Source organism: Streptopelia decaocto (genome assembly GCF_964273445.1).
Source record: "Streptopelia decaocto genome assembly, chromosome: 15".
Classification (NCBI taxonomy): Eukaryota; Metazoa; Chordata; class Aves; order Columbiformes; family Columbidae; genus Streptopelia; species Streptopelia decaocto.
Window position 1 is genome coordinate 4,472,336 of NC_138670.1, and position 25,032 is coordinate 4,497,367.

The window sequence follows — 25,032 nt, forward strand, 5'->3', positions numbered from 1 at the left end:
ACTCCCAGCACTGTTCCACGGGTGGCTTTGCCAGGGCCACCTCACAGTGTCCCGTGCAGGCCTGGTTGTGGCACAGGGTTAAACGCACAGGGTGGCGAGTGTGCAAGTGTGCAAGGCTGTGTGGCGCAGGCACCTGCTGACCCCACAGCAAAACCTCCCGTCCCCGTGCACACCGGGCCGGTAGCGGGGTGACATAACCGCACACCCCCCGGCCCTCCCACCTGTCCCTGGGGACATTCACCCCTTCGCAGGGACGTTTCCAGTCCGGGCCAACCTGAACCAGGGCAGTTGGGTCACACGCGAGGTGCAGCCGGGTGTGCGGTGTCTGTGCCTGGGGCCACGTGGTGCCACCTTCAGCTCCGGTGACCCAGCGCTGCAGGGGACACAAAATGTGGGAGCAGCAGGAGGGGACAGGGGGCTGCCCTGCCATGGGGTCCACCAGTGCACAAACACCCCATGGCTGGGAAGGGGGATGCCGGGGGGAGAAGGACAAGCGCGGGGTGCCGGGGTGGGTGTCAGGGCTGTGGTGGTGGGGTTGTGTCCCCTGGGGCCACACGCCCAACTGGGGCACAGGCTGGAGAGGGGTGGGCAACGGGGACATGGGACACCACTGTGCCACCACATCACTGTCACAGCTGCGTCACCCCATGTCATTGCCACTGCTGTGTCACCCCGTGGCACTGCCACTGCTGTGTCACCCCGTGGCACCGTCACCACGGTACCGCTCCCTGGCACCATCACACCCGTATCACCCCCCGACACCCACGCCGCGCTGGCAGCGCCACCCCGCTGGCCCCGCTCAACGCTGCTGGCCACGCCCCCGCAGTGCTGACCCCGCCTCCCGCGACATCAACACCAGCGGCGCTGACCCCGCCCCGAGACACAGACCCCGCCCCCGAGACACAGACCCCGCCCCAAAAGACACAGACCCCGCCCTTCGTGGGCGGTGCTTCCGCCGCCGGCCCCGCCCCGCCGCCAGTGACGCCTTTTCCCGCAGCCGGCGGCGCGGCCCGTGTCAGCCATGGCGGATCCCGGCGGGAGCCGCCCGGTCACCGTCAGCGACGTGCAGCAGCTGGTGAAGCGCAAGGACGAGATCGAGGCGCAGATCAAGGCCTACTACGAGCTGCTGGGGGTCAGTGCGGGGGGGTGCGGGGCGCGGGGCCGGCCCGCGGCGCCGGTTCGCAGCCCCACGGCCGCCTCTTCCCACGCAGCAAAAGGGCGTCGGGATGACGGAGCCGCTGGTGGACGCGGAGGATTTTCCCCGGGGCGACATCGACATCTACGAAGTGCGAACCGCCCGGCACAACATCATCTGTGAGTGCTGGGGCGGGGGGGCCGTGCCCTGCGGGGAATGACCCGGCGGCCCCGGCTGTGCTGGAAACACACACCCTGTTAGCAACTGCAGCTCTTGAAGTGTCTCAGGCAACGTATCGTTCTGCCTATTTATCGCAATTCTTAAAAAAAGGAAAGCCAGGATTGCGCTGAGCTGGGTTTTCAGTTATTTTGCTCTGTTTGTGGCTGGTGGGGATTGGCTTAGTCAGGAAAACGCTTTTGTCTGTGCGTTGTTACAGCGCCATTGGAATTGTGCTTCTGCTGTGGAGCCCTTTGGGATTCGTGAAATATGGTGAATTGTTTTCGTAGAATAAGCTTTTGGTAAAAAATAGCTTGGTGTTTATTTCTTGCCAGGGTTACCCTGTGCCCCGTCTTTGGGGGTGGCTCCTGCTCTGGGTACATGAGTGTGTGACTTGATAGAAAAAAGGCTTTGGCTGCTCGGTGATTTCCGGGTGATCGTGGGTCTCCGAGCGCTGTGTCCTTGTGTGTTTGCTGACATCTGTAGTGTGGTTTTCTGTGTTTGTAACTCCTGCTGAAAAGCATCAGCTTGGGGGCTGTGTGAGCAGGGCTGGCGCCAGGACCCAGCAGACACGACAGCAGAAGGTTATTACAATCCATGGCCGACATCTGAGACACCCCAAGTACCATTTTCTGCCCAGCCGCAGGGTGCGTGCTGAGAAAGAACCCAGAGGTGTAACTCGCTTCCGCTCCCTGTGTGCTAATGGTGTCACCCCCAGGTCTGCAGAACGACCACAAGGCTCTGATGAAGCAGGTGGAGGAAGCTCTTCACCAGCTGCACGCCCGGGAGAAGGAGAAGCGCGCCAGGGATGAGGCGGAGGCGCTGGCCGAGGCCATGAGCCAGAGCCAGCCGCGGGCCTTCGCCAGGGTCAACGCCGTGACGCCGGGATCTCCTGCCAGTATCTCGGTAAGCTGGGGGGTCTGACAGCCCGTCAGAAAGCTGCTTCTAGAGAGAAAACCTAGAGAGAAAACCTAGAGAGAAAACACAGCAGGTGGCTTTCTCTGTCGCTTGTTAGTAAGTTGGGGGTTTGATTAGTGTTCCCACCCCCCTCTTTTTTGGTCACACTGGGAAGTCCTGTGAATAGATCGATCACTGTATGGGAATGAGGCGAGTGCTCTCAGCTGTATCGTCGTACCAAACAGCTCCTCACTGACCATTCGAGCCTCAGTACTTCTCTTCCCATAAAGCAGGACAGAGGAATGAGTACTTACTACTTTCTAAGGACATGGAGAAGGTGTAGAGCAGTCCAGTTGCCTGAGCAGTGAGAAGAAGAGTGGCACAGCACACCTTCAGGGTGCAGGGCGATGCTCCTGTGATATTACCTGTCTTTGGAGAAGGCAGGTACTCATCTCTCTTCTATATCTGTCCAGGGACTTCAGGTTGATGATGAAATTGTGGAGTTTGGTTCTGTCAACATCAACAACTTCCAGAACCTTCAGAACATCGCCACAGTGGTGCAGCATAGCGAAGGGGTGAGCTCGTTTCTGAGTAACTGCGTTCTCTTGCCTGTCTCTTAGCCACAGGTTTAGAATCTCCATGTCAGAAACAGCGTCAGATTTAGTCAGTGCTGTTGGAGCCTTGTTCTCTCACAGCATTGAGCTAATTGCTGCTGGATAGAAGGGAGCAGAGCGGTGTGTGCTCTTCGCTGTGAGGATCATGTCTGTTCTCCCCGGGAGCTCCCTGCAGCCGCTGCGTTGCTGTGCCGCCCTCGTGGTCTGGCCAGAGAAGCTGCAGCACCTTGGGAAGTTGTCATCTTTTATTCTTATATATATTTTTTTGTTTTCTCCCTTTCAGAGGCCTCTGAGCGTGACTGTGATCCGCAGCGGCAGGAAGGTGCACGTGGGGCTGACTCCGAAGCGCTGGGCCGGGAAGGGTCTCCTGGGGTAAGCTGCTGTTTCGCTCGCTGGAGCAGATGAGGCTTTTCCCAGCTCGGAGCACGTTTCCTGCAGCCGGGCCAGCTCTGGGCTTTGCTCTCGGTGTGTGGTGCTGCCCGCTCTGGGCGTCACTGGCGGGTACCAGCTGAGAGCTGGAGGATGATGGTTTTGCACAGCGATACGGGGAGGCGAGTTGTGTCACACGTGAGCACAGGGGTAAGGTCTCTGTGGTATTTGTTTGGTGGAGGAAACAAAAGGAGGAGGGTTGTGGTGGGTCTGATTGATGCCGGGTCGTATCTTCTGCGCCTGTTTGAGAACTGAGACGTTAATGTTTCCTTCTACCCTCTTCTTTTTCAGCTGCAATATCATTCCCTTGCAGAGATGACCGTTGTGTGGAAAACAATAAAGCTGAAGTTTGTGCCTGCTTTCTGGACTCTGATCTGGTTTGAAAACTTCCCTACATGTTTTTGCTGAAACAAATGTTTTGGAGGCTGTGAGCGCCGAGTGCCTGACTCGCAGGGTCTGAGCAGGTTCTGGTAGAGCGGGGCCTGCCCGCAATTCGGAATTGCACGGGCTTGTCAAGGGTGGCTGCAGAGTTGCAAGATGTGTCTTCCCATCTCTTACTCCTATCAGTTTGGAATGAGGCTGTAGGGACACAAATGTCATTTGATACAGGCTCTAAAGAGCATGAAATGGTCTTGATGCTCTTGATGACAACAGAACATTCCTTTTTCCTTTTATTTTTCCCCTGCAATTCCTCACTGAAAATCTTGTAATAAATGCTAAAAAGTCCCGGAGCACTATTATGTGTCTATAATAGTAGATCACAGTCAAGAAATATGCAAGTTTGATACTTTATCTTCCCTGTGTTGCCACGACTTTTGAAATCACTAAATGTGATGAAAGAATTTTTGAAACACCTAATTATTTTAATTTAATGAGATAAGGAATAGGGATGATAATTTTACTTTGCTTTAATTTTAGTATTTTATATGGTTATGATAAAAGTGCTCCTGTCTTGGTAGATTTTTATTTTTGATGTGGTTTTGTTTATTTCTGGTAGTTGGTTTTGGGGCGTATCAGCTATTCAAGGGGATTTCTGGGATGACTGGTTTGTTCTAAGCTTGTTTCCTGTTGAACTTCAAAATATGCTTCTGAATCAATAAAACTGAGTAAGGCCTCTCTCCATTCTTGTAGAAGTCGTTATTGTGGGCAATAATTGTGGGCTAGGTTGGGTGGGTTAGACACGATCTGCGCAGACACAGTGATGAGCCCCTGGCTTTCCAGAGCCGAAGCCCAGGGGAGGTTGGAGTCTTGCATTAGCGCATCATAAGCAGGTTGTGGCACAAGTAACATCACATGTAATGAGCAATTTTGTTATAACTGTTATTAACCAGACCTGAACTAGACTGATAAAGTGGGCTAAACCCCAGAATCACTCACCTGGGGCTCTGTGTTACATTGAGTAGGTTTCCTCTTTTGGTATTTCAAGCGTTTGTGTTTCAGCATACAGTCCAACAGAGCAAATCCCACTGAAATGGTGAAGTTTCAAAGCAAAGCTCCTTGAGCGGTGATTCCCGCAGCTTCGTGGTGCTGCGGGGGCAGCGTCCTCGGATGAGGTTATCCAGATAACTCCCATCCAGCACAGCCTCTCCCTGCTCTGCCTTCGCTGGTCCTGTTTTGTTCTTTCGAGAAGAGTTTAAAAGGCTGAAACGTGGTGCTGTGTTGCTCAATCTCTTTTCTTGGCGGATGGCTGAGCATGGGAGGTGATTGGGGCCCCTCTGTCCCTGTGTGTCCTGACTCGGTTTACCAGCGCAGGTCTCAGGTTAAACCTGTGCTGCCGACCACCCCGCGCTGTGACCCACACGGGCCATCGCAGCTCCTAAATCCGCTGTGAAATCCCAGCACCTTGTCCCTGTCTGTAGTTACAAGGTAAGTACCCCCGTGGGGTTGTTCTGTAGGAGCGACGGGTCTCTGGGTGGGACCACAGTGCCAAAAGACTTGTGTAAAACATTTTAAATGCACGTTGTGTAATATCAGGTTTGGGAGCCCTGTTATGTTTTGGTTTGCTTTGTTTTTTTTGCAAAAAGGATTTTCATATTTGTAGGTGCTGCTGCAGTTTCTAAATGTGTGTCTGTCCGCAGGCTGCCCTCATCTGTCCCTATAAAATTGAATGTAGGCATAAGTATATGGATGAATTTGGTATCGATTGGCAGCTGAAATGTCAGAGTATCAAGGGGAGGCCTGGGCCGTGGGTACCTGGAACGTGTCCGGGTATCCCAGCTGCAGGCTGGTTTTTAACCGAGCTGCAGGTGAATCTGCATCTAGATACCGGTCTGGGAGAAGAAAATCTCATGGCATGCATCCTTCCAGACCTTTGCATTTGTGCCTCCCAGCTTTCTGTACAGCTCCTGAAATTAGGCTGGGGCTCAGTCCACCTCAGCTGGTTCGTTCCTGCTCACCTGCACCTACAGAGATGGGGCTGGGGGACCAAATCCCTGCTCCCGGGGCCACAGAACTGCCCCTGTTTGAAAGAGCGGGTTGAGCAGCCGCGTTTCGCAGCCTCTTCAGCTTGAGGAGATAATGTGAGCTGATAACAGAACTTCCCTCCTCTCCCAGCAGGGCACCGGGCTCTCGCTGGGCGGTAGGAAAAACAAATTAGATTTAGAAATTGTTATTATTTGAGCTTAACAGCAAGGCTGAAGTCAACAGTTGGGAGCACTTAGAGCTGATTATCTGCGGTGGTTTGGAGAGATTGTTGGGAGCGGGTCCCCTGTGCAAGTGCCACCCTGGCAGAGCTGGGGACAGTGCGGGGACCGGCTGTGGTTAAAGGCTGATTTTTGTCGCTGTCACTCTGCTTGTCCTGCTCAGAGCTGCCAGGGGGGCAGAAGCTGCTTACAACCCGCTGTTGGGGGATCATCCGGTAAAGAGCCCTCATCCCGTTCCCCGGGAAGGGTGAGGGTTCAGTCCCAAAGGTCTCTGGTGATGCCGGGAGGGGCTTTGTCACCACCACCAGCAGGATTTGGGCTTGAGCAGGGTGAGGGGCTGAACAGCCCCCAGAGCCACCAGGCTCCTGCTTTGGGCAGGGGGCCAGCGCCGCCTCTCCCATGGCAGCTGGTGGGGATGAGGGGCTGAGAAGGGTCCCCCCTTCTGTCCCCATACAGCCCCTCTTTCCCCTGGCACTTTCCGGGCTGTTGCAGCCGTTGGCGCGGCCGTTGCCTGGGAACAACAGCCGGGTGCAAACAGGAGCAGGACTGGTGTGACGGTGAGTGGCGGGGTCCCTGGGGGACCCTCGTGGTAACGGGAGGACGGGACAGTTGGGAGGGCACCGAGGGCTGGAGGGGACTCGGGAACAGCTCTGCGGGGACACAGTGAGACCTGTGGGGACACGGCTGTCACCGAGCAGCTGTCCTGCCTGCCGGGACCAGAGGGAGGTTTTTCCCGGTGGCCCCTTCCCGCTCCTGTGAGAGCTTTCTGTGTAACAGAGTTCTGTTGTTGGCTAAAATCCAGACCCATGAAGCCGGGGATGAACCAGCTGCTGCCCAGGAGTGGCCCTGCTGCCCATGGGGACAGTGACAAAACCTCATCGGAGGGGAAATGTCTGTGCCTGACAGGGTGTGCAGGCAGGTGGGGAGGGAGTAACCGGGGCTGTGCTGGGATTGCTTGAGTGTTACTGGAGCTGAAAAGGGACTCTAGGACCCATTTCCCAGCTTCACAGGTGCCTTTTCCTCCTGCTGTGCCAAAGTCCAGGTCATTGTGCAGTCAAACCCCAGGGCAGGGGCAGGCGGGAGTATTTCAGAGCATCCGGTCTGGGTGAAGATGTCCCTGCTCATTGTAGGGGGGCTGGACGAGATGACATTTCAAGGTCCCTTCCAACCCAAACTATTCTATGCTTTGGTGATCTCCATGCCCCAGCTCCCTGGCAAGAGAGTGAAGGTGAGGATGGATGAGTCAAGTGAAGTTGTACCAGAGGAGACAACTGAGGGAAGACCAGAAGTGAGCAGCGAACCCACGGATACATCTGAGGATGGACAGACAGCTCCTATGGCCGTGCTGCCTGAGGAGGTGAGGACAGCACCTCGGCGTGTCCTGCCCAACACGGGGTCCGTGGGCAGGTCCTGGTGGGAGCAGAGACCCCCACTCCAGGATGGGGGGGTCTCCTGGATGTGGTTTCTCCTGAGATGCCCCCAGGGAGGTGGAGCGGGGATCCTGCCAGTGGGGCTCGGCAGATGCAGCATCTCTGTGTAGTCTCAGCCCAGCCATCAATATTTACTGACCATTTGAGCTGCTGGAGAGTTACGTGAGCAGGAGGGAACCCGGCCTCATCTCTGTGCTGAACAAAACGTTATCATCTTACCTCCCTCAGAAACAAACAATGTCCAAATGAGGTCTTTATCTTGCATGGGAGATTGCTACAGAAAATCAAGTATCCCTGTGGGGGCTGATGTGGGTCCCAAGGACAAAATTAAAGCGCTCAAACCAGTACCAAATGTGTCTAGGGGCTGCTGAGAGCTCTGGTTCTCTAGGACTGTTCAATATAATACATTTATTTTCAGGTTGATGAGGGGCTGAGGAAGGTGGTGGTGGGATTTTTCTCTTGCTTTCTGTCTGCTCGCCAGGCAGCACGGTGAGAAGTGCTGGCAACAGGGGCACAGAGGGCAGGACTAGATATGCAGGAAGAGAATAAGTGAACTTTTCCCTGGTACAAATCCATAGGCAGTTTTGGAGCAGAGGAGTATCCTGATATTGCGGCCTGCCCTGAAAGCCGTGTAGGCTGGATCTGAGATGTGCTGGGTGCATTCCCACCAGCTGTGGACCAGCCCATGAGCCAGCACACACCAAAACCTCTCTCCCTTTCCAAGGACCTCCTCACTGCTGCCAGGGAGGAGGAAGGAACACCAGAGGACGTTGGAATAGATACACTGCTGAGTCCCCTGTGGCCTCCTTCAGGGCTGAGGATCCCCGTCTCCCTGCCCAGCCCTGGCTGTGAGGAGCAGGGAGTGCAGCAGTGGAGCGGGGACGACCATGGGCACGATGGCTCTGCCAGCTTGGTGTGGGTGGCCACACCGGGGATGCTCTTCCAGGAGGACAAGCAGAACAAACTTCACCCCCTTGTGAGTACCAACGGGCACGGTGCCACCGTGATGGTCTGCACAGCACCTGGTGCTCCTGCCCAGCTCTCTCCTGTCACCCCAGGGGCATTTTGTGGCTTTTTTTTTTGTCCTGATCACTAAGAGTCAGGGACTATCGCTCTGCCCCTTCCCGCAGAGCCTGTCCTGGGTGCTGGGCTACAACAGCAGCCTGGCCGTGCACAGCCTGATGGACGGGGAGGACCGGGTGATCCTGTACGTCTCCTCCCACACCGCGGTCATCCACGACGTCCTGGGGAACAGGCAGTACCACCTGCAGGTCTGGCACACAGCCCCTCGCCTCCCTCCTCCTCAGTGCTTTAAATAACCACCAGGTCCAGCACCTCCGCAGTACTTTGCTACTTCTCTTTCCCCAGGGCCACACCAATGCCATTTCTTGCCTGTGTGTGAGTGAGGACAGGCGCTGGGTCGCAACCGCCGACCGAGGGCCAGATGCTCTGATCATCGTGTGGGACTCCTACTCTGGGTAAGCTCCTGGGAATCTCCTCTTCAGAAACCTCCTGTGTCCCATAAATCACTCAGGATTGACCCCAGTCTCAGCTGAGTGAAATAGGAGAAAGGTAGGGTCAGGGTAAAGCGATGAAGGAGCCAAAACTGAACCAAGGGCTCCATCATCTTCATATCAACCACATCCATGGGACACCACGATGGGGCCAGGGTCCCCCAAACTAAGTGACTTTGTTTTGTAGGATTCCGGTGCGGACCATCTTTGAGAGTCATCCTGGGGAGGGGGTCAGTGCTATTGCTTTTTCCCGGGATGCGAAGTATTTGGCAACCGTTAGTGCTGGCACTGTGCAGGTAAATGTCTCCTCTTCTATAGCTTGTGGGATGGATCAGTGGAAGTTTTTCCCAGTGCAACCAAGGGGATGGCAGAATTTGAATGGGGAGAGCAGAAGAGACGTGGAACAGGTTTGTGGAGTGATGGCTTGGTTTTGCTAGGCCATCGGAAGATAGACCTGGATTTCATTAAAATGGACGTTCTGGTGTTGAGAAAGTGGATCTTAAGTTGGGATCAAAAGCTTCTGATTCTGACACATTTTCACTGATGTGATTTCTAGCATTATTTCCTGAAATGAAGCTCTCTGCTGTCAGGCCATGCTGGGTTTATCCTGCTCCTTCCTGCAGTTGTAAGGAATGGGGTTCACCCAGCCTCTCCAGGATCCCAGAAAGCCACAAATGTCCTTTGGTTTTCCCTTCTCTGCCAGAGAGTCTGTGTTTGGAAGTGGACTTTGCCCACAGAGAAACCCCTGTGCAGCACAGAGCTGAGGCCCGAGTTTGGGTATCAGGTGAGTGACAACAGATGAGGGACGCAGAGGAACGTGACTGGGCAGCCCTGTCCTCACCTGGTCCTCCCTGACATCCCCGTGTCCCCATCCAGTCCAGGGCTGCTGGTGGATGCTGGGGGAGATGTGAGGCAGGATCTTGCCCCATCCCTTTTGCACCCCAATGCAGTGAAGCATCTCGGGGCTGTTACTGATGCTCCTCTGCTGCCACCAGCCGTGGGATGCAGAGGGACCGTGGGGGGATGTCCCCCACCCAGCCCTGGACCAGCCAGGTCTCATGGCAGGAAAGCTCTTGGTCCTCCTGGTTTGTCCCCACTCAGAGGAGAGAGAACATCTCTTGTCTTTCACAGGGAATTTGGTCTCTGTTTTGAGTTCAGTGCAGGTTGTGAAGTGTGTTTGGGATAAAACCAGATGTTTTGAATGAAAGAATAAGCAGAAAGCATTGCTGAGCTTGGCATTAATGCAATTCTCACCTTTTAATTTCAGGATTTTATGATTTTTAACCCTCAAAATCCCCATGAGTTTGTCAGCAATAGCAAAACCCAGGTGATATTTTACCTGTGGGTAAGTAGGGTCATGGGAAGTTGTTCTGGTGCCAGACATGCTCCCAGAGGGTGGGGAGGCAGCTCGGGGGCCGCACACCAGCGAGGCAGCGTGCTGGTTATCAGCTTTTGGGAGGGGAGCTGATGCAGGGAGGGTGTTTTGTGCTCCCTGGGGAGTCTCGGAGTCTTTCTGCCCCAGGAACCCTGCTTGGGTCACCATGGAACGGGGCCAGTGCCCGGTGATGGGGAGGGGACATGCTGGCACCGCAGAGCACGGCTCCAAAATGCTCGTCCTGAATGTTTTCTCCTCTTTGCCCAGGGCGATGCCGGGTTGCAGTACAGCGCACCGCTCCTGAACAGTGAGGTGAGCAAGGGGGGGACCACAGAATGTCACCCTCGTGGCTTTGACTTTCCTCCTGGCAGCAGCACTGTCCCTTCCCATCCCCTGAAGCAAAACTAGTGGCTGTGTCCCCAGCCTGTCTCCTGAAGGGACAAGCCAGGATTGCCTGAGCTGAGCTCAAGAGAGGCTCTCTATCCCAGAGATGCCCCACTGCATCTTCTCCTGGGGCTCTTGCCTCTGATGGTCCTGCCATGGGACACAGAGGGAATGTCACATGGAGGGACAAAGTAGGAACGTCCCTGTTTGAGGAAGAGCCAGCGTGCAGGACAAACCCCCGGTCTCGCCGCTCTCTCTGCAGACCTTTGGCACCGAGGTGGGACACTTCAGCCAGTCGGTTTTCCATTTTAACAACTCGCAAGCTCTGACGGGCACCTCGGCGGGCAAGCTGGCGGTGTGGGACGCGGCTGATCCCTACAGCCCCTCCGGGGAACCGCAGGCCAAGCCACACAGCAGGAAGGCCACCAAACTGGTGCCTCTGCAGAAGGACAGTCTTACCGTGCTCACCGTGTTTGAGAGGTAACAGGACGGCAGCTTTCGGTAGCCATGGGTACAGTCCTTAGACACTTCAGCCTCAGAGCTGATGTTGATGAACCACAGCCAGGTGATGCAGTTTTAAGTCACTTGGCAGTGTGCAAGGACCAGGCAAATTCAGGCAGGAAAGTGCTGCTGATTTATGAGATGTTGCTCTGGTGTTTTTTAGCAATAACTTTGGCTGAGAAAAGGAAAAAGAAAGGTTGAAAACTCCTGGCAATGTGATCCCAGCTCTGCCGAGGCAGCTCGGACGTGGGGTTGCCCGTGGTCACGGAGGAGCGTGGACGAGTCTTGCTCAGGCTCCTGGCGTTTACCGGCAGAGGGAGCAGACAGCCACCGAACGCCTTGACAGCCCTGGGGACAGGGCAGGGGACACCGCAGGTCACAGCAGAGCCTGGCGGTTTCTGCACAGCCCTGGACCTTCCGCCTGCACATCTGTACGAGGCTCTTCCCATGCACTTGTGTAGAGAATAGGCAGAAGGAGAAGAGATTTGCTTCTGCCCAAGGATAACACCCAATAAGGATTTGGAAGTTCTCTCTCAGTGTGTGGATTAAAAGCTTTTCCTTCCTTGCAGCTATATAGTCACAGGTGATGTGAAAGGTCGGGTTAAATTCTACGACGGGCAGCTGCAGGTCCTCACCTGCTACCGCCACGGCAAAGTGGGTCCCATTCGGTCCATCTCCTTCTCCAACACCCCTCCTGGCGCCTCCCCAGCCTGCTCCACCTCCCGCACCACCAGCAGCCAGCCCGTCGTCACCAGGTGAGCTCCTGTTATAAACCCAGGTCTTCTGCGTCTGTCCTGCAGCTCGGCAGCTGGGGAGATGGTCAGCTGAAAGCTGCCTCGTGGGCTCCTGCTGTGGCTGGAGCAGATTTCAACCCTGTACCCAGGTTTCTGGGCAGGACAGAGGGGGAAAGTGCCCCTTTGTGCCCCTTCTCCGCAGACATTCACTTTGGGTATTTACACCCCCTGCCCACCACGACAAGCAGGGGGTGTCTCCTGGGTGGCCCCTCTCTGCCCGCAGCTCCCAGGCACCTCCCAGTGGCTGCCAAAACCCAGGTGGGCTCCAGCACATCTTCAATTCTGAGCTTGATATGACGCTACAGCACAGGTGAGAGAAGTGTTAATGCAGGCATGGAGATGATCGCTAGTCCTGGGGTGTGCAGCTCCTCTGTCACGTACCCGGCACACCAGGCAGTGCTAATGCTGAGCTTCCAGCTCCCACTGGGCCCCTTAATCCCCCTTTAAGCCCCTCCTGTGGGTGGCTATTTCCAGTTAGACTTTATCATGGCTGGGCAAGCTAATCAGGGCAGTGGTGGTGCAGAGACACCAGTGCAGAGACTGCCCCGGCAGCGGTGGCACCGGTGCTGGGTTCCACCACATGGATTCGGGAGCGTGGGACAGCCCCAGCCTGGTCACCGGCCTCCCTCTGCGTGACATAGCTGTGTCTGAGGATTTCTAGAAAGTCTGCAGGCCATATGAAGCTGTTCTGTGGCTTGATCCAGCCTGCAAACCGTATGCCTGCCACTCCTGTTAAGGCTCTCCTGGCAACGTCTGTCCTTAGCCGCACATGTTTTCCACAGAGCCATATGGGACAGATTCCTCTCCAGCCCAGAGCAGCGCCCTGGGGAGGGGTTTGGTTTTCCTTGTTGGCCTCTGTTGTCCCATCCCTCTTCCCAAGTCAATGCTGCAGCTCCTGCCTGCTCTGGGCAGCACAAAATACAGAAAACCAAAGGTGGAGCCTCGAGCCTGCTCGTCTCGCCAGGCTGGTGGGATCAGGTGTGGCTGAAGAGCCCAGCTCAGGCTCTGCTGTCCTCCGCTGCTGAGATGAGTGGGGCAGCATCCTTCGGTGCCCAGGCAAGATGTGCATAACCTGATGGCTGTCACGGGCCAGTTCACAAAGAGGTAGCCCTGTTCCCCATGTGATTCATCTGTTGGTGCAGCTCTCAGAGCTCTGTGGTCCTCCCTCAACCCTCCCTCGAGCCCTCCAAGCTCTCAGATCTCAGGCAGACCAACGACTACATATATGTGTTCTCTAACGTGCATAATGATTCAGACATCTGCTTTCCACATCACCAGTTCTGCAGCAGGACCCTCTTCGCTGTGTTACGGTGGCTGCGGCTGAGTGAGCAGACAGGCAGCTGCTCTGTCTGCGGCGGGTCTGAAACTGTCCTCTGACCTTGTCCGTGGCAGCGCGGTCAACACGGAGCCACTGGAAATGGTGGCGCGGAGATGTGTGAAAGGACTATTCAGAGTATCATCAATTGCTCATTTGTCTGTCTCACACACCAGTGACTTGCAAACAGCAAAAGCCACCCAGATGTCATTCATCTTCTGGCTTGCCTACCCAAGTAGAAAATGGAATCGGCTCCAGTGTCCTCCCACGGAGATTTCCCAGGTCATGAATACAAAGTGCCATCTGCCTTCCAGGTCAAGAAGTGTTTGCATATTGCATATCGCAAAATATAAGGGATCACTCAACTAAGTTGCCAAAAAGAGACTAATGTGTAATATAGCTTGGAGGGACATGAGCCAGCTAGTCTGATTCATCAAATTCTGTTTCTCTCACGCTAAACAGGAACTTTATCCTTTCAACCTCTGATGCAACCGTGCTTCATGTTGCAACAGACACGACAAAGTTTGAAAAAGTCATGGACGAGGCGAAGCAAGCTGTGAATGCCATCGCGTGTCACCCCTGGCAGGCGCTCCTGGCTGTGGGCAGTCGCTGTGGGCTGCTGAGGGTGTGGGATTACCAGCAGAACAAGTACCTGGTTAGCAGGGTGTTCACTGAGGCCGGTATCCAGTGCTTGTGCTACGACCCTGAAGGTACCGTGGCCCCATGACCTTCCTCACGTGCCGAGCACCGGGCTTCCTGCGAGGAGCGATTGTGTCATGAGAGTTTTCTGGCATGCTTTTCAGGTTATTATCTGGCCGCTGGTTTTACTGATGGAAGCGTTCACATCCTCCATGCCATTTGCCTTCAGTCCAGCTGCAAAGAGTTCAAGTTCTCACATGGCCCTGTGACTCATATCAGCTTCTCTCATGATTCCGAGTACCTTGCAACTGCTGTAAGCTTGTTTTTTTCCTCTCGGTGATTTATGTGTGCAGCCGTGGTGCAGCTTTCGGTGGGACTGGGAAGTGCCGGTCATCCTGCGAGGTGCAGCAGAGTGAGCGGTGTGAGGGCCGTCCCTCCCCGGGGGCTTCGTGACTCTGAAATGCTTTTCCTGGCTTGAAGAGTCACTCTGTAAAAACATCACCAGTCACAGCCGCCCCACAGACCTGCTGCTGGCAGTATCCCATTGCTAATTTTAGTGAGAAGCCTCAGCTCTGCATCCATCTGTAGAGAGGGCTGGAGCAGGGGTTTCCCCCCGGCTGGTGCACGGCGCGGGGGGCTGCTCCCTTTGCCCAGCACTGAAGTGCTGAGGCAGCGTTGAAGCAGTTTGGCACAGAGGTGCAAAGAAAAAGACTCTCCCTTCACGCACGGATGCCAGGGCACAGCAGTGGGAAGCATCTTCCTTGTGATTTCTGGGGAGTCAGTGAACTCCGTTTACGTGCGAGCCCGGTGGGCAATGCCCTGCAGCCAGGCTGAGCGCCGCTGCGGTGCTGCCCAAATCTGTGTGACCCGGTGCTTCACCCTGGCTGGGACTCTACCCCTCATGCTGGGACTCACAAAGCTGAAAGGGCCGAGCTGAGCCTGGAGGAGACATGCAGAGCTGGCTGCTGCTGGCCAGGGGGACGCGTGCACGGGATTGTGGCCATTGGTGGTTGTGCTTTTGTTCCAGGATGAGAAATACGCAGTGACTGTTTACAAGCGAGTCCTGCAAAATGGGAGCGGGTGCTGGGAACACCTCGCAGGGATGCACTCCCACTACAAACCCATCCGGAGCATCCTCTTTGGGGTCCAGTTGGACAGCCACGAGCCCAGGCTCCTGAGCCTCGGGGAGGACCGGCAGCTGGTGAGTCTGTGAAAGTCTGAAGGGCAGCGAAGCTTGTGCTTAAAGTGGGAGGCTGGACAGGAGCATTAAGGGAGACTCAGTGTTTGGTTCTGCAGCTCCTAACCTCTCCCCACCAGGGCCATCGCAGGGAATTGTTCCTCAGCTTTGTCTCAGGGCAGATCTGCCCAGGGATCAGGGCTGAGACTCAAGTTACTGGCCTGGCTGCACGGGAGATGCTGTATCCAGTTAATCCACAGGGCTCAGGGCAGACCACAGGGGAGTTTCTGTGTTTCCATGTCTTCCCTCCAGGTTGAATATGACCTGAACAGCAGCAGCAAGGACCACCTGGTAGTCTTGCACAGGGACCGGCTAGAGCAGTTTGCTGTGCCCCTGTGCTTGGCCTGGTACCCACAGCTCAGCACCGAGTCCTTTATCCTCACTGCCAACAACCACTACAAAATGAAGCTCTATAACACAACAACCAAAATGTGCAGGTAGAGGAGAGATTCTGTCCTACCACTGCTCGGGAGCCCCATCCTGACTGTGTTCTCCTCTGTCCACGCTACTCCCACCCATGAGCATGTGTTTGCCCACCTGTGATGCAGATCTTGGGGTGACTGTAGAGCCCCCAGGTTGCTCCATCCTTGTGTCCACTCTGCTGTTCACTAATGTGTCATCTAGTAAGGCTGTGGCTGCAGGTGGGTCTTGGTCTGCCCGGTACGTTGGACTTGAGACTCAGCAGTTGGACACCAGATAAAGAGACAGGAGCCCACATGAGCAAAGCACAGGGACCAAATGATCTCTGAGCACTAAATTCCTCTCTTAGCCCCAGCGTGGTCTCTTCTACCCAGGGACCCCATCCTGTTCTGTCCTCTCTCTCTCCAGTGGTACAAAGCCTTTGCACCCACCACACCTCCCCATATCTACCCATCCTCATGCACAGTAACCTTTCAAAGAAGCAAACTGTTTTGTGAGCCCTAGAATGGATTAAAATGTTGTTTGCCTTTAGAAAGACCCTTTTGGGACCAACCTATGGCTCTCCATTGGAGAAGATACAAATCCTCCCAACAACAAACACTATGGATCCCCAGAAACACTATCTGGCGTACATTACAAAAGACAAGGTATGGAGCTTCACCTGCCCCAGTTGTACAAGAGCCCCCACTTGTAGAGGTGGTGGTCCTTGGGGGAATTTCACTGCAGAGAAAACCATGCATAGGCTGGTCCTGCCTGAGAGCTGAACCCAGCCCTCCAGGCTCCCTCTTTCCTTACAGGTGGGCTTGCAGATCTTGCCTGTCGATGGCAACCCCCACAAGTCCTCAGCTTTCCTTTGCCACCCGGATGGCGTCTCTGACCTCGCTACCTCCTTCGATGGACGCTACATCTTTACAGCGGGAGGGAACGACTGCACTGTTATGAAATGGGAGGTCAACCTAAAGTGAGTACCACAGGAAGGAGAAAGGGGTCTTGTTACAGTTTTCCACAGCTGCTTGGCCAACGCAGCTGAAGCAAATGTTCCCCAGCATTTACATTGAGAATGGGACTTTTGTCCTAAAAGGTCTTTGTTTGTGTCCAGAGGAGTTAAAGCCAGGTCTCACAGATATTTCTGTGCTTATCCCAGTGTATATGGTGCTGCTGCATCAATGGGGTAACACAGGAGGATGCTGCACAGGGCGCGTTTCTTTGCAGGGTTCTCCTGAACATGGATAATTTTGGAGCTTTGCTCCCCTCCACACGATTTAACCATGTAGTTCACCGAGGGGATTAAATTAGTAGAACTCACAAGTGCTGGCCATAGAACCTATAAACACTCCAGTTTGGGAAAAAGTACCCAAATGGTAAGAAGATGAGTGGAGGATTTTCTGGCCCTTATGAGGTCCTGGCTGGTGTGACGGAGGGGTTCCAGGGGACCGGAGGAGCAGCACTGGCTGCAGGAGGTGCATACGGGGCTGCTGCTGATACAGAAGTGTCTGCTTTCCAAATGGGACAGGCCAGCCTTGGCTAGGAAATCCCCCCTGCATTTGAAGACTGGATTTAGGACAAGCCACCTTAATCCTATAAAGCTTTGCTTACAGGAGTAAATGGACTGCACTAAATGGGGTGGCTGGAGGAGCGAAGGCTGCTTTTGCAAACGAGGATTTCTAGGCTCTGGCCCAGAGCGTCGGTGATAAACCCTGCCAGGTTCTTTCCGCCTTTCTCTGGAAGCGTGCGATTCCTCCTGCCAGCTCCCCGGGCAGCGGTGCCAGACGCGTGCTCCACATCAGGCGGGTAACGCGGCAAAGGCAGGATTTATATTTCCATGTCTTTGCACGCCAAGGAGCGAAGTCGCTCATTGCCCTGCATGCACAGGGCAGAGGGCTCTCCTGTCCTGAGCGTGGCTGCAGGTGCCCGGCAGACACGCGTGTATGTGGGAATGGAGCAGGCAGCTGCAAATGAGCTGAAAACTGCAGGGCTGGCCTGGAGCAACTTCACACTTCGACTGGAAAGGGAGCTTAGCCCATGTTGGAACTAGAAAAGATGGATAGCTTGGCATAGTCTCTGTTGGTCTGTGGCTGGATTTTGTTTTTATCCTGCGTGTCACCTTACTGTCTGGCACAGAAAGCGTCTCTTGGTTTCTGGCTCATTTTTAGTCCTTGCTCCTATTCTTGCTCCTATTAATTTGAAGCGCACTGTGTCTGTGAAACACCGTTGCCCCTCACGTTCCTAGGACAAAATCTTTGTGGTTAAGACACGTGCTGGTCCTGCCTAAAACATTTCTTGCACATACTGCTTGCTCAGAATAAACCCAAAGGGGGCTGAGCCAGCTCACCTTCATGTGCCAGAACAAAGGAAACCTGGGTGGGAAAGCAATGGGTTTATTTATTTTCTTTTCCACTTTGTGTGGCTTAAGCAGTCGGGGGTCAGAATAAGCGACATTTTAAGGAAGGCAATAAAATATAAATGATCCTTCTTTATAATGGTTGGCCAGGGTCCAGGCAACGTTGAATTTCTATGTAATTTGTTTTCAGAGCGAAGCCCTTGATGAGCTAATTATCATTTTATTGCTGCTTCTGGCATCTTGTGCATCTCCACTGTGTTTAATACCCAAATAACTTAATTATGAAAAAAGCATGAAGCTTGCAAAAAACCCCAGTGGAAGCAGCACTACAGAGGTGTACGTGGAAGCTGCAGCCTTGCTGCCGGGCGCGGGGTATTATGTGGCAACGCTATGCCACGATTGCGCTACCAGGCTTGGTTTCCTTTTTCATCTGCACAAGCCAAATGGATTCTTTTGGCTCCAACTGCCTATGAAATGGAAACAAAGAGGTGGCACTGAGATGCTTTCAGTTTAATGTAGATTGCACCTGCGACAGTCACCAGCTACAGCAGAGGAGGAAGCGTAATGGATTGCGCTGAGTTATTGGGGAAGAATGTATGAGATCAAGGAACAGGGAGCTTGGGTTTGTGTGGTTTATTGCAAACACCAAGCCCCAGCCCTCCCTGCATGTTCAAAATGCTGATCTAGCTAATTCATCTCCCTCAATGTCTCTATAAGGAAGCAGAAAAGCTAAATGCCAGACACCAAGCTCAAGTCCATGGAAAAGCTCCTGGCTCCCAGCCCTGTGCTCATTCCACTAAACAAGAGGACCATTCAGTAATAATTAATTCCCACATTGTGCTATTGTATGTAAAACCTGGGTAAGAAATACACGGTAGAAATGCAGGCTGATGATAAAATAGTACATGGTTCAAGGTGATGCTTTTATTTCCTGAATTCTGAGGCCAGGGGATTTTATTTATTTATTGAAAGTGTCTGTAGGCAATGACTAGAAAGGGAAATGTAAAATCTCTCCTCACATGAACCCTTCCTGTACCTTCTTTTCGCTGCTTCTGCCAGTGCCTTGGATGCTGCTGCTTCCCTGGGCGGAGAGAACTTGATCCCATTCTACAACCTACTGGATGGCGGCAGAGGCGGCGAATTCTTCAGGGTAATTATGCTCACCGTAAACGCCGACTGGCAACATCTGGTTGGAGTTTAAGATTCATTTATACAGGCCTGACATTTCTTTATCTTTTGTCCATCTCACCGTTAACAGCAAACTCATTGATATGCCTGTTAGTAAATCTTAAAAGGAGCCTTATTTTCTGTGCCTGTTGGTATCTGAACTTTAAAGTATCTTGTTTGAATCCCTTACAGGAACTGGAGGATTATTTTTACTATGTGCAGCTGCGTGGCCATGGCATTGATTCGCTGGAGGCCAGACAGGTGTCAACGCACATTCCCTTGGAGGAAATTCCTTCCATAATGAGAGCAATGGGATTTTATCCATCAGAGGAAAAGGTTGGTCAGTTGCTTTTATTATTGTTATTAAAAAAATAACAAAAACAAAGAGGGAGGATGATTATGTTTACCAAGTGTCCCGATGGCCAGATTACGACTGCTGTTACACTGGATGGCTCCAAACTATATTTGCTGGCTTTCAATGTGTTTAACCTGGTCTGCACCAACATAGTAGTGGTCAGAATCTGGCAGCAAGTTCCTCAAAAAGTCATGATTTCTCTCTGGATTGCTGGGAAACCACCAGGCAGGTGAAGCAAACCTGGAGGCTGATGGTTCAGAAGTGTTCAGCAAAAGATGACCAAATCAAAATGGAAACAGCGTTTCAGGCATGGAAACAGAAGTGCTAAGGTGCTGTGAAACCAGGCAACCTACAATCTGCTTCTCTGAGCAGGCAGGGCAGTATTAAAAATACAGAAAGTTCCTCTCACTCTGGAGTGTTTTAATAAAGGAAAAGCAGGTAGGAGAAAAGGCAGCTTGGGCTGACAAGCAAAGCTGTTGGGAATTGACGTTTTTCTTTTGTAGTTCAGTGGAGCTGATATAAAACCTAATGCCAGATCAGCCAGAGCTGAGTGAAAATGACTGTTCTTGCCTGGCGTGGCATGCGCTACAGGAAAAATCTACAGCTGAGATTTCCCTCTTCCCTGGGCTTCATTCAGTGGAAAAACTTGTGACACAAGGACAAAGGCCCAAGGCTGAATGCAAAGAACTCCCCAGGGAGATCTTGCATCAGCTTCCCTTCCCGGAGAGTCGCAGCCTCGGTACGTGTTGGCACGGGGAATTCTCCCAGCGTTTCTCCGCTGCTCGCGCATCTGCAGAGGGGCTGCTGCTTGGAGCATGAGCGCAATGAGGGCGCCGAGTAGATCCTGCCTGTCGGACACTCATCTGCACAGCTGCCAGCAGGGCTGACTCACAGCTCCGGACTTCAGGAAAACCACTGGTATCCAGCATGGCCAGTGCTTGCCCGTTTGCTCGAGAGAGGAGCGATCCAGCTGTGCGGGATGTTGGTCTGTCCGAGCAAATTTCAGATTTGGCTTGGGCAGAGGCAGAACTGTACCAGACACAGGTCGGACTGGGATGAGGGGAAAGATTGTGCATGTGGATACACTGTGTGCAGCGTGGTTATGTCGGGACTTTCATACGTGTACTTTTGTAATGGGGTGGTATGTTTGTGGTTTGCCTGCCCACTGTCCCCAGAGTGGAGACACAACTGTGGCAAAGGCACCGGTAACAGCTGCAAAGTCCCCAAGTGCCTGTCATAATACAGGAAATCCAAAATTACTACATCTGTTACCCCCATCTTTACCTAATATTGTCACAACAAGTGCGTAACCGTTAGCCGTGTCCATCCTCAGCTGCTGAGCGCGGGTTCGTTACTGGGATATGGTCACAACACCTGTGGTACCAACATGTGCATAATTACGGTACATTCACAGTCACGAGATTGGAAACAGGGTAGATGCTCTTCAAAAAGCAAACACGTAACGATCTGTCTCACCTTCACCTTTAGATTGAAGAAATGATAAATGAAGTAAAATTCAGCGAGTATGTGGATACGGGAGAACAAGTGACAAAAATCAGTTTAGGGGATTTTATCAAACTTTATATAAATCATCGACCTGCGTTTGGCTTGTCAATGAAAAAAATACAACGAGCGTTTCAGGTTCTTGGTTATGATAATGAGAATGGAGACAAAGTTATTGACAGAGGAGTCTTACTGTCACTGCTTCTGTGCACAGGTGAGTTATTTCTTTTCTAATATTAGCTTTATGCTTGCTAGTTCTGCCTTCAATTTCAGAACATATTCACTGCAGCAAAAAATTAATCTGGAACTATAGCTTGGTAACCAGGGCAGGCGTGTGGAGCCACCTGTCTTAAAATTTTAAATTGAATAATCACATCTAACGTCTCAGCTGCACTTCTTTTACTGCTCTGGGAATCTCTGCTGGCCTGAACTATTTTTTCTGTGAAATGATGAGTATGGATCTTGGCAAATTGTATCCTTCTTCCAGTATACCCTTATTGAAGTCATTGTTCTCTCTTCCAGTCACACAGTCTCCAGAAAAGTAGTATTAAAAATGAAAAAGAGGACAACAAGAAAGAAGGGATGAAATTGGTCAGTCCTGGACTGAATCTGTGTGGGAAAGACTGAAAAGAAGGGGGGATTTAGCTCAGGTGAATTAGAGGGAACTCTGTAAAGACATGTATAAATACACTTATGGCTAATGCCACAGAGAGGTAAATAATAAAATTCTATTGTGTCGCTCCTGTTGTAAAAGTAAAGAGTGTTTAGTACAGCTAAGCACTAAAACAGGTAAAGTAAAATGCTGTTTACCTCCTGGTAAATGCTGGTGAAACTCCTTGCCACAAAGATCCTTGGAAACCAAGGATTCAAGCAGCGTGAGAAAGGTTAGTTATTTAGACGGATGGTGTGAACATCCATAAATAGATACATTAGATAGAACACTTTCATAACAGATCTATAACCTTATGCTTCAGGGCATGAGCCAACCATGAACTGGGAACAAGTGCTATGGTTATTCCAGGATACAAGATCAGGACTTTCCTGCACCTTCCTCTTCCCCCTCTGTGTGGGAACAGCCACGGACATGGGGTTACATGGACTGTGGTCTGTTGTGTGCTGGGAATTCTTCAGTGGGAGTAGAAACTCAAGCCCCTGCAAGTGCAACGTAGCATAAAGAGATGTCTGTGTGAGAACTTCTCCCCTTAATAAATATTTTTGCCCAAAATGCAAGAAAATTTTCATTAGAATCAACATTTTCCTGTGTTGGGATCATGTGTTTCAATTGGCGAAGTGTATCTATCTCAGAGAAGCTGAATTATCTTTCTAACTGTCCTGTTTTGTTTGTACACTGTTCTTTGAGTTGCCTTCTAGTTTTCGTGCTAATGACACCGTAACCCAAGAGGCTGATTTTACTTTGTTGTGCACAGGAGAACATATGACAGAGGATGAGCTGGCACAGTGTCTGATCACCCTGCTGGGCAACCGTCCCGGGGGAGGAGGATCTGAGCCAGACACCCCCGATCTCGCAGGTACAGCTTCAGCATTCCACGCAGCACAGAAGCAGGATCGCTTCAGTTCCCAAACAGGATACTTTAAATTGCAAACACATTACTCTGTTAGGTCAAGAGCTGTCAAAAATGCTGAGACAGGACTGCAAAACTAGTCATAGAGCTACAGATGTACCTTCATCCATGCAGCAATTGCACAGGTGTATCTGAAAATAAATGGACAATGAAATATAACTGGAACTTGACAAGTTTCCACTGGTTTATCTGTTGTGTTGCAACTGAAATTAGAATTGCACAGTGGAAGTTTTACACACCACAGTCCACAGACAAAAAGGAATCCTACAACATATAAATGACAGCGTTGATTCCATCTAGACAGCAATGCCCATTGTCAGGGAGCCGTTGATAACTACTCTGTCTACAATTTGCATCCCAGTCTGCACCGGTCCAGAACAGCAAATTACAGCACGGATTTTGGCCAAGTGGTGCTGCCCATTGTGACTGGAACTGCTGGGAAGCACCACATTTTTGGACAATTCATGTCCCAGTCCACAGCAGTCAAGAACAGCACCTGGTTAGCGCTGTTGGCAATGGGCTGCAACACAAATGCAACAAGTATTAAGTAAACAAATAACTTTTCATTATTACTTCATACATCTTTAAAAGCATTCCATCCACTTACTGCTGCTTATAAACCTGACTGGTCTGGAAAGCCATTTTTACATTGCTAGTGTGTGTTTTGTGTTGTTACTGTTCTCCAGGTGCACCTGCTTTGATTGAAGAACAAATTCCAGCAGAAATCACAGCAGAGATATTCACTGCCGACATTCTTGGCTTACCTATTGCTGAACCAGAAAGAAAAAGAACAGAAAAAAAAGATGGTTCTTTGATCTATGAAGACTCAGAATCATAGCTGCCACAAAGTTTTCTACTTATTCCTACTTTCTGGGCTCTTCTCTTCAAATATCTTCAAAAAAATTATTTTGTGTTTATTAAAAAGTAAAGCTCACATAGTTTTGTATTAATTGCTCTCTAGAAAAAGCTCCCAGTTTAGCACATGGTACAAACCTATGGGATCAAGCCTGTGCAGAGAAACGCTGGGGTGGCTGTAAAAAGCGAAGCAGTAGTTCCTAGAATTCATTTCAGGTGGGTTTATGCCAAATGCAGTCTACTTTTATTAAGATGGTATTTATTTGTGAAACTTGACAGCAAAATAGCAATGTAAACATATTGATTAAATAAATTTATGAATGTAGTGTACAAAATGCTTGGAGAATTTAGAATGGATTTGTAATTATAAATCCAATGGACCACAATAAAGAAAGGAATGCTGTGATATACATTAAAACCAGGTTTCCATTTTGGCCTTTAAACTTTTATTCTCTCACAGCAGTAGTTCCAATTAGTACTGTAATACCAGTGGGACGGCATCTCACTGTGTTTGTATAAACAGCGTAATGAGGCTGATATAAGTTGCCGTAGAAAGATCAGTGAAGTGCTGTTGAACACGCTTCCTTCTTTACATCATCCTCAGCATCAATTTGAATAATAATGTAGGTCCTTAAGAAGCGTTCCTTTCAGTGGCAATGTTTTTTAAACAGAGATCGCTGTTATGTACTCTGAAAGTATCTGCAATTGTACAATTAGTACAAACAGCAAGGTGTGCACTAGATGCAAGTTAATGAAGGAGTCCAGCAGCACCGTGACCGGACTACACCGGGTATGTGACAGGAGATATTTTTTATTTGGAGCAGATACTCTGTTACTTAAAACCTGCCCAATTCCATGGAAATTATTGGGATTATTTTAGGCAGCTGAGAAACCTTATAACCACTGAAAAAAAAATCGTGTATTATGGATTTATTAAGCATTCTATTCAACAAGGCAGCTGTTTTGCTGAATGTTTTTGCATCGCCAGGCCCCACGCTCAGGGTCCGCGATACTGTCACAGACAGTTGCTCAAGGGCTGGATGGCTCGGTTGTCACTCGCCTGGAACGAGCTGCTCGGCAGCAAAGCAGCTTCCCCGCCTCCCCGCAGAGCTGAGGGCGAACGGGTCGGGGTGTCACCGGTGGAGCCCCGGAGCTGCTCCTGCCTCACGGGGCCGCGGGGTCCTCGCTCCTGCCCGCGGCCTCACGCAGCCCTGGCGGTGCCGGGAAGAGGGACCGCGGGGGCAAACTCTCCCCTTCACCGGCACCTTTTCGCGGGAGGCCTCGCCGGTTTGTCCCCGGCAGCTCCGCCGGTTTGTCCCCGCAGTTCCAGGGTGCCTGAGGGGGCGCGGGTGGCAGGCACTGAAGCGGTGTCGCCAGGGCCCCCGCGTCCCCTTCCTCAACCCCTCACCCTTCTTCCTCCCCTTGACCCCGACAAAGGTTCGGCCGGGTCGGCGTTGGCGCCTCCTGTCCCCTCACAGACCCCGCTGTCCTCTCACAGTCCCCGTTGTCCCCTCACAGACCCCGCCGTCCCCTCACAGTCCCGGCTGCCCTCTCACAGTCCCCGTTGTCCCCTCATAGTCCCCGCTGTCCCTCACAGTCCCGGTTGCCCTCTCACGGTCCCCGTTGTCCCCTCACACACCCCGCCGTCCCCTCACAGCGCCCGTCCCGCGCGCCGGCCCCTCCCCC

The 25,032-nt window shown here is 52.2% G+C and overlaps 2 protein-coding genes across 2 annotated transcripts; both read left to right on the plus strand.

The window, feature by feature from the left end:
• Window positions 1–972: 972 nt before the first annotated feature.
• Window positions 973–4,413, plus strand: PSMD9 (proteasome 26S subunit, non-ATPase 9). The gene is made up of 6 exons (XM_082065859.1): window positions 973–1,132; window positions 1,212–1,314; window positions 2,070–2,257; window positions 2,722–2,823; window positions 3,146–3,234; window positions 3,583–4,413. The coding sequence occupies exons 1-6, from the start codon at window positions 1,022–1,024 to the stop codon at window positions 3,608–3,610; spliced, it is 621 nt and encodes a 206-aa protein (XP_081921985.1). The 5' UTR covers window positions 973–1,021; the 3' UTR covers window positions 3,611–4,413.
• Window positions 4,414–8,240: 3,827 nt separating this feature from the next.
• CFAP251 (cilia and flagella associated protein 251) lies at window positions 8,241–23,539 on the plus strand (the record flags this gene model as incomplete). The annotated part of the gene is made up of 20 exons (XM_082066460.1): window positions 8,241–8,339; window positions 8,494–8,634; window positions 8,732–8,841; window positions 9,065–9,173; window positions 9,581–9,661; window positions 10,145–10,222; window positions 10,520–10,564; window positions 10,899–11,116; window positions 11,707–11,892; window positions 13,709–13,956; window positions 14,050–14,198; window positions 14,913–15,086; window positions 15,375–15,559; window positions 16,075–16,189; window positions 16,340–16,503; window positions 18,943–19,033; window positions 19,243–19,386; window positions 20,894–21,122; window positions 22,336–22,437; window positions 23,178–23,539. Coding segments are annotated over 20 exons (2,820 nt in total), but the record flags the coding sequence as incomplete, so codon positions are not given.
• Window positions 23,540–25,032: the final 1,493 nt, after the last annotated feature.

Excerpts from the sequence above, each read along its gene's own strand:
- PSMD9 (XM_082065859.1), top strand. The coding sequence starts at position 1,022 with ATGGCGGATCCCGGCGGGAGCCGCCCGGTCACCGTCAGCGACGTGCAG. Across the intron at positions 2,258-2,721 it reads GATCTCCTGCCAGTATCTCG|GGACTTCAGGTTGATGATGA; the intron begins GTAAGCTGGGGG and ends ATATCTGTCCAG. Across the intron at positions 2,824-3,145 it reads TGGTGCAGCATAGCGAAGGG|AGGCCTCTGAGCGTGACTGT; the intron begins GTGAGCTCGTTT and ends TCTCCCTTTCAG.